This window comes from Nicotiana sylvestris, chromosome 1 (assembly GCF_000393655.2).
Source record: "Nicotiana sylvestris chromosome 1, ASM39365v2, whole genome shotgun sequence".
Classification (NCBI taxonomy): domain Eukaryota; kingdom Viridiplantae; phylum Streptophyta; class Magnoliopsida; order Solanales; family Solanaceae; genus Nicotiana; species Nicotiana sylvestris.
The window spans coordinates 160851627-160865782 of record NC_091057.1 but is presented as its reverse complement, the minus strand read 5'-3'; the positions used below and the strand labels follow the sequence as shown (position 1 = coordinate 160865782).

The following is a 14156-nucleotide window of genomic DNA, read 5'->3' as shown; positions in this document are numbered from 1 at the left end:
TGATGAATTTTAGACATAAAAGTTTCTCCTTAGTACCTTTTTTTTAAAAAATAAAATAGAAATGAACAAGATTTTTTTAGAAAACGTTTCTTAACTCGTAGTCCAATGAAGAGGAAATAAAATTATATAGATGGGATTAAATCTAATTCTCCATATATAGCAAAAGCAAAATAATTTTCATTTATTAAAAAATTAATATATAAGCTTAAAGAGTGAAGCTTGCTTATGCCTCAAGAAAGTATTCCCTCGTTGCCTAACCTATACCTAGAAAATACTACCTTTTCGAACTGACCCTACTAATAAACATTCTAATCAACTTACATATGAATAATAGAAAAAAGTTAGAAAACTAATGGGTCTTGTAAACTAAAACTTAAAAATTGAAAAAATAAAAACCCTAACAAACTTTCGAGAAGAGGAAAATATCTGGAAATGAATTTAGGAAACAAAAGAAATGGAAGAAAAAGCAAGCCATTTATTAGTAGGAATGGGATTTCCATCAGCTCATCAGCTTTATCTATAAATACTTACTAAAACCCTATTTGCAAATTAAAAACAACTCATCACTATCACCATTTTAGGGTTTAACAACTATAGTTCTTCATCACAAAACAACTAAAGTTTTCAGCTACGTGCAATTTTGCTTCCGTTCTCTCAGCTATTGCTTCTTTTTCTGTTTCATTATATCCATCGTCCGTCAATATTTGATCAACATTGCAATGTCAGAAAACTCTTCTTCTCATCGTCCGATGGGTAATCGGGTGACAGAAGGAGAAGTGTTGAAGTATCTTGTAGGGTCAATGGCGGCTCCATAAAATTTGTGGCCTAAAGTAAAATTTAGTAAGAAACCTTATACTTTTTTATTAGTTTATACACACACATACAAAAAAAAGATAGTGTTGCCATTTTTTCATACTTGTTATTTATAGTATAACATACTTAAATGATGAAACCTTTAACTTCACATTGTAGTATTATCATTTATATTAGTAAGAGGTAATTTAAATAAATTGGATGTAAGACATGTATTTTCAATATGTTACCTTTGATTTTGTTGTAAAAAATATATTTACTAATATTAAGATCTAAGTAATTTAATTCAAAGTTTTAAAATATTTTTAGTGTTAAAGAGTAGATAGCCTTTCTTTCTTTCATTCATTATTTCTTTTGTCCAAGGTTTATTGTATTTTTTTTTTTTTTGCAAACTTTAATATTGTCTAACTTGAAATAAAATCATAAAATCCATTATTAAAAAATTTTGGGGATCTAAATTAAAGTTTTACTAGTCTCCTAATCGAGCCACATGTCCATCCCCCTGCTATTCTCAATCAAATTTTATAGAGTCTCAATTAAGATAAGACAACAATCAGTGAATGTGTTATTTAGTTACCAAATGTGAATGAAGCTGTTGAATAACACATTCATGGGCAGTGTTCTATAAATAATTGTTGATCATTAATGAGGGCGGCTCAATGGAACTAGTGGTTAAAACTTAAATATATTAAAAGACCGTGAAATTTCTTTCATAATATCCATATAATATTGAGACAAAAAAGTGGTGAGAGAACAACGTATAATATGTGGGTTAGGCGTAGGTCATATGGTATTGAACTCCCTATAAAAAAGATATAGCATGAAATAAAAATGGTAAAAGGATTGAGCCTATTATCGATCGTATTTGAACCTTAAGATAATTGTCTCTGGAATTTCTTAATTAAGAAAATGAGACACAAAAGAACTTGATTAATGATATGATGATCTATAAAATGTGACAAAAAGGAATAGCTAATTTAGATAATTTGATTTTAAATTAGAAAGTAAAATAGCAAAAAAAATGGAAAAAGAAAGAAAGAAAAATAGAATTGATGAGAAGATAAATATATATTTAATTTAGTGAGAGAAAAGTTTTATGCTATTAACTCATTCAATCCTACATCTACCAAATTTAAATAAATATTAGAATTTAAAATATTTTATCAATAATTGTATAAATATAAATTACATATATTATATAATGATATAGTAGTACTTTATATTTTTTGGGCCTTAAATATTTGGGGTAGGGCTGTGCACGGATCGGATCGGATTTAGCACATTTCGGATTCGGATTTCGGATTCTAGAAAATGCAATTCGAATCTGATCCGAATTATATTGGATCGGATCAGATTTTAAAGTTTGGATCGGATCGAATTTTAGATCGGATTATTATACCTCGAAGTTGCAAAGTAATATGTATATTTTTTTTGTAAAAGAGGCAATACATTAAGAAAAATTCAGGTTTATGCAATTATGAGAGTACTATGGTACCAATATAGCTAAATTCAGCAATTGTAAAGGTAATAACTTGGAAGAAGATGTAAAGGAAGTACTGACTATCTGAAATTAAAGTGTAGTATTTATACATTGCCTAATAATTTTAGATTTCGGATCAGATCGGATTAAAATATACCAATTCGAATCCAATCCGAAATTCGAAATTTTAATAAACACAATCCTAAATCTGATCCAATCTGAAAAACGAAATCCGAAATTGAATGGATCGGTTCGGATTTCGAATATCCGATCCAAATGAACAGCCCTAATTTGGGGGCCTAAGGCAAGAGCTTCACTTGCCTTACCCTAGAGCCTCCCTTGTGTAGGGTTTGTAAGAGACGAGCCGCTTCCCGCACAGAATGAAGTGATGCAGGTGGCCAATCTTTATGCCGACAAGGAGCCATGGCAGATTTTCGAAGCTTATGATCACGGGAATAACAACAACACTCGTTACGTCATAACTCCTTAAAAGAAAGAGAAACCTACTGTTGGGGTTTTTAAGTATTAATGAGGCTTAAAAGAGAGTGAATGAGAACTGGAGGGAAATAAAATTTTAAGTGAAATTTTAAGTTCCCCCCTTGATGAAGGAACATTGTCCCATATTGGAAGAGGAAGAGGTTTTTTATGGGTATATAAGCAAATGCTCTTCTTCTAGCTCTTAAAGAGTTGAGAAGAAGGCAAGTCTCGCGCTATCGTCGTCGCTCGCTCGGCTTCGGCTTCGGATTTGGTCAAATGATTGATTGATTAATTATTTGGACCAAATTTATTTGTTAATAGTAAAATACAAGAACAACAACAACAACAACAACCCAGTGTAATCCCACAAGTGGGGTCTGGGGAGGGTAATATGTACGTAGACCTTACTTCTACCCCGAGGGGCAGAGAGGCTGTTTCCAGGAGACCCTCGGCTCAAGAAGGCAACAAGAGACACTATATTAGTACTATCAATAGACTCATAATAAAATAACATACAATACCATAAAATCCATAACATAACATAAATACTATAAAATAACAAAATAACAGCAATATAAGAGATATAAGAAATACGAGAAAGATGTAAGGTATACTAATAAATAGCAGATAAAGCCCATCATCAGTAGCTGATCAATAGAATCCTAAGACTAATTCCTAACTGGCTAGTCTCACTCTAGTGCGCTGTAAAAAGAAATCACAATTTCCCCTAACCTACAACCTTAATGCTCGATCTCCATAATTCCCTGTTTAGGGCCATGTCCTCAGTAACCCTAAGTCGCGCCATATCCTGCCTGATCACCTCTCCCCAATACTTCTTAGGTCTCCCTCTACCTCTCCTCGTACCCACCACCGCCAGTCGTTCACACCTTCTCACCGGTGCATCAGTGTTCCTCCTCTGAATGTGCCCGAACCATCTGAGTCTTGCTTCCCGCATCTTGTCCTCCATGGGGGCCACACCCACCTTCTCTCGAATATCTTCATTTCTAATCTTATCCTTCCTTGTATGCCCGCACATCCACCTCAACATCCTCATCTCTGCAACTTTCATCCTCTGGATGTGTGAGATCTTCACCGGCCAACACTCGGTCCCATACAACATAGCAGGCCTAACCACTGCCCTATAAAATTTACCTTTCAGTAACGGTGGCACTTTCTTGTCACACAGGACTCCCGTCGCTAACCTCCATTTCATCCACCCCATCCCTATACGGTGTGTGACATCCTCGTCGATCTCCTCGGTCCCCTGAATAAACGACCCCAGGTACTTGAAACTACCCTTCTTAGGGATGACTTGAGAATTAAGCCTCACTTCCACTCCCGCTTCCGTCGGCTCTGCCCCAAATTTGCACTCAAGGTATTCCGTCTTCGTCCTGCTCAACCTGAAACCTTTGGACTCAAGGGCATGTCTCCAAACCTCTAACCTCTCGCTGACGCCGCGTCGTGTCTCGTCGATTAGGACTATGTCATCAGCAAATAGCATGCACCATGGCACCTCCCCTTGAATATGATACGTTATAGCATCCATCACCAGGGCAAATAGGAAAGGGTTGAACGCAGACCTTTGGTGCAACCCCGTAACAGAAATGTTATTAAATATTTGTTTTAATAACATAATATTAATATTAAAATAAATATTAATATTAAATTCTCCAATCCATATTTCAGTTGTATAACTGAAAATTAAACTACCCTCTTCAATTTTCCCTCTTTATTGTTGAGTAAATAGCCATTTATGTAATGGCATTTATGTTGTGGCCGTTTTGCATAAATGGTCATTCTGAAGAGTTGCACCTCTTCAGATTTCAGTCCAACTTTGGATATAAATACAAGTCTATTCTGCTCAGAATTTCCATACGAATTTTCTGAGTTCTTCTCCTTTCTTCTGCATATTTTAACTGCAAAGAAAGCAACCGTAAGTGTGATTTGTTACTGAACTTTGTGTCCGCTGAAACACTGGGGTTTGAAGCACCACTATACCAGTGTATAATTCATTCTATCCTGGGAGAAAATAATCCATAATCTTGGGTACTAGAAGGGGATTAAATTCCTTAAGGAAACACAGTGAATTCAGTGGCTCGAATTAGTTTTTGTTATTTCGTTTACATTTCTGTTTATGTCATTTTATTTTCTCCAAAATTGTTTTACAAAATACAGTATACTAACACATACTTGGAAAAGAGTTTCAAAAACGGTTGGGAAGGGCATTGGAAGCCTCAAAACAAAGGCCAGGATGTGTTTGATGATAAAGGGAGACTCATGGGATACGTGAAAAGTTTAAAGTACATCCCCGCTAACAAATCGTCAAACAACGTGAATGGAGAATGGTTTTTTTACTAAAGCAATATGATCTAATATGTTCAACGAAATCAGATCACAATTTAATTTAAATAATATTTTTTTAAATATTAATCGCGCATCGCGTGAGTATGACTACTAGTATACGTATATAGAAAGAGAATTCCTGCACTTGATTTTTAGAAGGTTTCTTAATTGAAAAGAATAATATCTTAAACAACAACAATAATAGCTTTCTTAGTCCTAGTCAAATTGAGGTCTAATATATGAATAATATCTTAAACAAAAATAGAAAAACCAACGTACCAAATTTACCCTTACACATTGCATTTTGGAAAAGAGGTACTCCCTAGTTCTAATTAGTCATTACATATATATTCTAAATCCACTCTTGACAAATATAACACTATAAATCTAGTAGATTTACAAGCTGTATTTCATGATGAATGATACCAATATATTTCCGATATTCTTCATATTTTATATTTTGAATCACAATATATAACAACGATATAGAAAGAAACTATTTAGGTTAACATAAGAATGTTCTACATCATATTAATATTGTTAGGTTGGATAACTTGGTCTTTGCCTATCTCTAAATCATGCTAAATTAACGTAGATTTTACCTTTTTATTTTAATTTTTATATAATGATAATCTAAATGGACGTCTTAACAACTTAAAATTGGTCTTGGATTTAAACCATCTTGAACTTTTATTATGTTGTTTATTAGGGAAAAGGGTCGATTAAGGTTGAATTTTCTTTTGCTTGAGTTGACTCGCCTTTTTTTTTTAAGTACTGGCAAAGGGGAAAATGTGGACTGAGTCACTGAGTGATGGGGAAGTTCGAAACTTGCACCTCTGAATACAAAGGTTGGATTTCTAACGAGCTCCTGACAACTCATTACTGCATGTTACGTTGTTTTGTTATTATTATTAACTGTTTATGTTGATACTTATAACTCATTAAATTAATAGGGTACGTAGAAAGCAATATGTTATCACTGTATATGAGTTCTTCATAATTGCAAAAGAAGAAGAAAAAAGGACGTCTTGGTTCCTAAAATAAACTTTAGGGTATGATAAAGAAGACTATTATTATGCTTAATAGAGTACTTTACCCTCAAAATTGGGTTCAGTCAATACCTAACAACAAATATATGAGGTGGTTCATTTGTCAATATATATGTACAACAAGAAATCACATTAAATGAATATTCTTATTTCCCGCGCAGTTCAATTATTTCCTAATAATAACCCCATGAATTTTAAAAATAAAAGTAACTCTTAATTTTCTTACTTATGATTCTTTTTTTTGTTGAAAAAAAAAATAGGAATGACAAATAATTTTGTTAGGGAAAATTTACAAAGTAGTCCAAGGAAGAGGAAAATTGACGAACTTAAAATCTGATATTCAAAATACACATAGATTATCATTTATATAAAAATAAATATTACTATAAGATTAGGAAACAAAACTTGCTTACGTATAAGGAAATATTCCCTCGTTCACAAATCTTTTTGAACTAGGAGACAGATTATTAAAGAAAAGGAATCTTAAAGCCATATATCAAAAAATAGATTTAGAGAAACACTAAACATTCCAAAAGGAAGAAATTAGTGGACGAATCACAAAATAAATATAAATAAAGGAAATAAGAAAAGCTAGTGCATTCTGAGTAATAATATATGCTAACAGAAAAAATGGGGAAAATGCAAAAAAACGTATGGAAAATATATAGTGATGGATCACGATCCTTCTCCACGTATTGTATTCAATCAGCAGCTTCCAGGTAAAACCCTAAAAGAAATAAGGAAACAAATCATGCATGAAAAATAAGCTATATATCCAACTCCACCCCCAGATAGCTATAAATATAGAGTACCTCAAAACTCAACCATCAATTCATAGCTAGCTACTGTATCTTAGTAGGGTTTCCGCCATTCTAATATTTCTTCCTTACTCATATATTCATCAAATATCAATCTCTTATAACTTGTTTCTTCGCAGCAGTAGTACTGTTCATTAATGGAGTATTCTCAGGCTAAGTGTTTTTCTCGCCCGATGGGTTATCGCTTTCATCCGACGGGCAGGGAAGTGCTCAAGTATCTAATAGGGTTTGTGAGAGACGAGCCACTTCACTCTCAGAATGAACTCATGCAGGTGGCGGATCTCTACGCCGACAAGGAGCCATGGCAGATTTTCGAAGCTTATGATCAGGGAAACAACAACAACAACACTCGTTACTTCATAACGCCGCAGAAGAAAGAGAAGCCAACGTGGAAAAGAGTTTCAAGAACTGTCGGGAAGGGCACTTGGAAGCCTCAAGGCAAAGGCCGAGAGGTGTTTGATGATAAAGGAAGACTCATGGGATACGTGAAAAGTTTGAAGTACATCCCCGCTAACAAATCGTCAAACAACGTGAACGGCGAATGGTTGATGACTGAGTACTCTTTGTTTGATCGTTATCTGGCTGCTAGGGAGATTAAGAACAAAGGTTTCGTAATTTGTAAGATCAAGAAGAAGGGCAAACCTGGTGACAAGAAAAAAGGAAACAATATTGATGAGATAGTTAATGATGAGAATGTGAGAGATATTGAAGAATTTATCAACACCGACGTTCAAGTTGAAGACAATGGTATAAGGTCGAATGGTACTATAGCAAAGCTGGATGATCAAGAGAATAATATTATCCAATATGTAGAGGGAGATCAAGTTAGAGACCATGTACTTGGTTTATTGGACGATATTATTGTTGATGTGGATGATCATGAGGAGAACGTTGAAGATTGCCTAGATCAGGGGGATGAAGTCCAAAAGCAGTTACTTGAAGAATATATTGATTCCGTTCTGCAATCAGAAGATGTTCCAGCTGAAGATATAGCAAAAGATGATCAAGAGAATATGGAATACAAAGTCGAAGACCATCAACATGCTACTTTGTGGGCTTCTGCGGAAGATGTCGATCTGGATACTATCAATTTCTATTTGCCAGAGGATGAGGAGATTCATTTTTGCTAGGGCAGTTTAGTTAATTTGATCCCAGCTAACTCTTAGATAAAGTTACAAACCTGTACTGCAATATGATTTAGCAATATAATTTGAATTAATTTCCTAATGTTTCTGTAATACTAGTTTTTAACTAGCTAGTGACATATGGTCGCCATATTGAAGATGGCCGTTGATAGTTTATGTAGTACTGCTGAAAACTTAATACTACTGAAAGTTCTGCCAATTTTTTTGTTATTCCTGTTTTTCTCTCAGAGAGATAGTGCTCACTTATAATATTTTGGCGTCGATTTCCTCTTTTAGTTGCCTAGTTCAGTTGGAGTATTTAGTTTTGAAGATTATGTACTAGCTCATTTTGGGAAGTAGTACTAGTCTTTCTTAATTAATTAAGTATGCCCTAGCTCTTAATTAATTGGTTGGTGTTACTGTTACCGCTTGTTAATGTTCTACCTTACATTAAAGTCAGAATTTTCCCCAAGTTTTTCTGAATAGTGGTAACCAATACTCCTACTAGTATGGAATAACAAACAACAGGAAGATTCAGGGAGTTAGCTGCAGAAAGAGTGTTTCTTTTCTTATAGTCATGATATATGTGTATAAGTGGAAAATCCACCATCAAACATTGTGGATGTATGTCATCCTCTACTCTTAACCACCACTCTTAACCAGAGGTCTTGGGTGTTTGAGCATGAGAAACTTCTAGTAGGTTGAGCTCATGGGCCGAGCTAGGGTGGGGAAAGGGCAAACCCTCTTCGCGAAAATTACATTATGTGTATATATGTAAGGTTAGAATTTGATGTAAATAGTTTTTATGTTTTTCACATTTATCAATGTACTAGTCTTTGAAGATTCAAATACAAGATTCGGATATCAGATTTTTGCTACAGAGAAATGTAATTTCTTTTGGAAAGTTAATAATGTAATTATTTTAATTCAGAACTATTTGATGGTGATGTACTTGGGGGATGCTTATTTAAGAAAGTGTAGTTCACTTACTTTTGCTGGATGCTGCAAACCACATATATATAATACATACTTCAGACGATCGAAGAGAATTTGGATGTGGAAGATGAGTCAGAATCATTAGTCATGCTAATCAACTGATAATTCAAGCATGCATTTGGGGTCTGTACAAGCAGCACTAATTAGCAGTTTTGATCCCATAAGGCTATCATAAGCGAGTACTTTTGATTTTCGTCGAGTATACAATAAACTATAATTGTTATTTTACTGAAAACTGCGAAAAGGGGAGTTAATATTGAATCACATTTAGAAGTGTATATTTTTGCAATTTCAGCTATTTTTGACTTATTGCAGGATATGGTGTAGCTTTTTGAGGTGCACTCTCTGCTATTTTAAAAGTTATTTATAGTGTCTTGTGCACTTTTTGATTTTGCGACTTCTGGATTTAACAAGTCCATCCCATTGAATTATTTAGTCTAACTTGCATTAGGTATATGATAACTGAATTTTATTTTTCTTAATCAATCATGCGGCCTGAAGATATGAAATACATATATATCATGAAAGGAGTTAAATTTTTCAAAGTGAATGTAGGTTATAAGTGGCATTAAAGTCGATTGTGATTATCTGTGAATTTAAGCTCATTCATTGGTTCGACTTTCAAACAAATTATTAACTTTTTATTGTTTAAAGGATCAAATACTAACTACTTATTTATTTTAGTCTGGAAGAGGTGTGATATGCTTATATTGCAAAAGGAGGATTAAAAAAGGAAGGACAAAAGTCTAAAACACGTCGTTGTTGCTCTCTTGTTTTCATTTTAACTAGTTTTATACTTATAATATTTTGAGTAGTAACCCTACAACAACAACAACGGCCCAGTATAATCTTACAAGTGGGGTCTGGAGAGGGTAATATGTACGCAGACCTTACTCCTGCTCCGAGGAGCAGAGAGGTTGTTTCCAAGAGACCCTCGGCTCAAGAAAGCAACAAGAGACGATATATTAGTACCATCAATAGAATCATAATAAAATAACAGCAATATACAAAATACGAATAGATGGAAGATATAATAATAACCAGCAGCTAAAGCCCTGCATCAGTAGATGACCACTAGAATCCTAAACTAACTCCTAACTGGCTAATCTCACTCTAGTGCGCCGTAGAAATATTCACAACTTCCCCCTAGCCTACAACCTTAATGCTCGACCTCCACAATTCCCTGTCAAGGGCCACGTCCTCAGCAATCCTAAGTCGCCTCATGTCCTGCCTGATCACCTCTCCCCAATTCTTCTTACGTCGCCCTCTACCTCTCCTCGTATCCACCACAGCTAGTTGCTCACACCTCCTCACCGGTGCATCAGTGCTCCTCCTGTTAATGTGCCCGAACCATCGGAATCTTGCTTCCCGCATCTTGTCCTCCATGGGGGCCACGCCCACCTTCTCTTGAATTTCTTCATTCCTAATCTTATCCATCTTTGTATGTCCGCACATCCACCTCAACATCCTCATCTCTGCTACTTTCATCTTCTGGATGTGTGAGTTCTTAACCGGCCAACACTCAGTCCCATACAACATGGCAGGCCTAACCACTGCTCTATAAAACTTACCTTTTAGTAACGGTGGCACTTTCTTATCACACAGGACTCCCGACGCTAACCTCCACTTCATCCACCCCACCCCTATAAGGTGTGTGACATCCTCGTCGATCTCCCCGACCCCCTGAATAACCGACCCAAGGTACTTGAAACTACCCCTCTTGGGAATGACTTGAGAGTCAAGCCTCACGTCCACTCCCGCTTCCGTTGGCTTGACCCCAAATTTGCACTCAAGGTATTCTGTCTTCGGCCTGCTCAACTTGAAACCTTTAGACTCAAGGGCATATCTCCAAACTTCTAGCCTCTCGTTGACGCCGCTTCGTGTCTCATTAATTAGAACTATGTCATCAGCAAATAGCATGCACCATAGCACCTCCCCTAGAATATGATGAGTTAGTGCATCCATCACCAGGGCAAATAGGAATGGGCTGAACGCAGACCCTTGGTGCAACCCCGTAACAACCGAGAAGTGCTCGGAGTCGCCTCCTACTGTTCTAACCCGAGTCTTAGCTCCATCATTCATGTCTTTAATCACCCTAATGCTCGGAATAGTAACCCTATATTTCTGAATTTAACGGGACTATATTAGTAAAAAAATTAGTTTCATTATTATTTAATAAGCAACTTCTGTTAACTATTCGATGAAAATCAAAAGTGGCACGTTGACAACCTTAGAGGCTCAAAACGCTAAGGAATAGTGACTTTTGAACCTACTCCCAAACATAATAACCATTTTTGTCATTTCTCTCACATCAAGTGGTTTTTTTTTATAAAAATTAATTAAATTTATTTTTGTGATAAGTAGGGCAAAATAAAATAATTTTGATCTAACAAAAAAAATAATATTGATTTTTGGGTAATAAGCACAAAGCTGGATCATCCACCCATAAAATTTACTCCAAAATAAAAACTCAATTGCTCTTATTTCTGCTTGCTTTTCATTCGTCATAATATACTTTGCATATACAATGAAATGACGATGAATGAAATTAAGCATAAGGTTAACATCATGACACAATTAATTCTTTTCTGGATCAATCAAAGTTAGTGATTATTTATCTAATTACATTTTATATTTGATTAACGATATAATATGGAGATATAACATGGAGTATTGAGTATTAACCAAACATTTTACATGCAGTATGGGGTGACAATATAATGTAGGATATCACACCTTTCAAAAATTACTTTAAAAGCTAGAGTTGTTGGGATATATACTATTAACCATGAGTTTGATTTAGATATAGTATTTATTACGAAACAATTGTTTATTCAGTTTTAATAAAGTTTTAAATAGATCATATATTAGTTTGTGTCCTTTGCTTATATAGTAGATGATTTAGTGTATAGAGTTTAGCTTATATACGGAAGATTAAATCATCGGTTCTTATAAGTATAAAGTTTGAGTTCACAATCTAATGATGGAATTGGACAAACCATCAGGAATGATTGTAGCACAAGATTAAATATAATTTATCTTGATTATGGGAATGGTTTAATTCCAACTTCTTGTGCTAATACATTTTGTATGTATTGAACGGACCAGGTAGAGATAAGTATTTTATACTGATTTAATAAAATAAACTCTCTAGCCATTAAATGTACTTATACTCTTAATCTTGATATAATTATTATTAGCTGTGTATATTATTATTGTTTTGATTTATTAAAAGGCGAGATTCTTTCGTGGGTCAATATGTCTGGTAAATTGGATAATAATAATGTACATTGGTGAAGTAATAGCTAGTTGATGGAATCCATGTCTCGGTTTAGAGATTGATGATACACCGTTATGAAAGCTTATAAGTTTTCATGTGCAAACCCGGCCGGTGGATTTTGTATCCGACACATGAAATAAGTTAAGCGAAATTCTAAAGGAAATAATCAATAAATTAAATCGTCAGTAATTTAATTTACTTGATTAGTATCTGAATCTTAATATGGGGAGTTAAATAAGATTTAATGGATGAATTTCGAAATTGGATAAGGAGTGCAATTACGGATTTTTAGTGGATAATTCGTAATTAATCATGGTAGATATTAATTTAGAAAATTAGAAATTAATTCCATAATTGAAGCCTTGTTAATTAAATTCTGTGGTCCCTACTGTGCCTAAATAATCGGAAATAAAGGAATCATTTTCTGGTGGAAAAGAAAACCCAACAGGTTTTGGAAAAGGGTCTTAACCCTTAAAACTTGTGCTATAAATACATAAGCTTTTCCACCTAGAAGAAGGAGTACATGGTGACTGAAATTTTCAGCCAAGGTTTCCTAGAAATTTCGCCCACATGAAATTTCTATTTCCGGTATTATTTGGGTAACACAGTAGAAGACCGTGGAACGTTCGAGGATCACGATTGTGCGGGTGATGGAGATTCCATCGAGAAGTTATGGAACTGAAGGTTCACGTGATAGAAGAGATATGTTCACGCTTCAAGAGGTAACCCGTGAAACCCCGTATATACTAGTTGTCTAGATTACATGTGATTTTCATACTGGGAATGCTTCCGCTGCTTATTATAATCCATCAATTGGTATCAGAGCACACTCACATCTAATTAGATAACTAAGTTTTTCGTGAAACAAGAATATGGTATTTATGTGCGTTTTTTGAATTACATATATATGTGGTTTTCTGAAAAACTGCAATGCTGTTTTGTGAATTAACTGTGCAAAATTTTGGATTATTCTTGTAATCATGAGATATCTGTTTTCTTATTGATATTTGATTAAGATTATCTGAATTTTTTGAGGTAAACCCTAGAAAAACGCAAAACTTGTTTTTGACCGAATAGCCGGTATTTTCGGAGGTCAACGAACTTGACGGACTCCGATTAAGCTGAAATTTGGTGGGTCCATCGGAAACGACGTGGTGAGAAAAATGCACTGCTTTAGCAATGAATCATGGTATTTTTCGGCGTTTTAAGGTTGTTTGGACTGTGTTTTGGACGTTTTTCTATTTTCTGAAAATTATTTCTTAATAATTTTAATTAGTTTTTAATTCAATGGTGGTGGGGTGACTCCCCATGGTCATTATGATTAAATAATAGTCATATAATAGGTTTACACATTGGCTATTAGCAACTAGACGTGTTGTTGTATTAAATTCAATAATAGAGGTGTAAGATTTTTTTGTCTAGGTCTTGCAAGGTATAATTGATATTGTGTGATGATATAATTATTTTGTAAGGAAGTAAAATTCTCTATTTGATATCCTGGATGACTAATGATTGTAGCGTTTGGCATATTTGTGCATAAAACATTTCTCAAATTTAAGTTTATGTTTTCATGCCCTACGTGATTATTAGTTTTGGATTTTCTATGAAGAATTTTTCGTTCTCTGATTGGAGGTTCTAATTAAGGGAAATATGACGGTATTTTGTATGAGTTTTATATTGTTAGTATGGCTTTTAAGCTGTGGTCCATATTCTGTTATAAAATAATTTTATGAGCTACATTTATATTCACTTGTAAATTGAGAATTTTACGAGTAA

General features: G+C 34.4%; 1 protein-coding gene across 1 annotated transcript; it reads left to right on the top strand.

Moving 5' to 3' along the window:
* The first annotated feature begins 7117 nt into the window (after positions 1-7117).
* On the top strand, positions 7118-8110 carry LOC138876711 (NAC domain-containing protein 30-like). Its single transcript, XM_070155711.1, has 2 exons — positions 7118-7843; positions 7991-8110. Exons 1-2 carry the CDS (start codon positions 7118-7120, stop codon positions 8108-8110), a joined length of 846 nt encoding a protein of 281 aa, XP_070011812.1.
* Positions 8111-14156: the final 6046 nt, after the last annotated feature.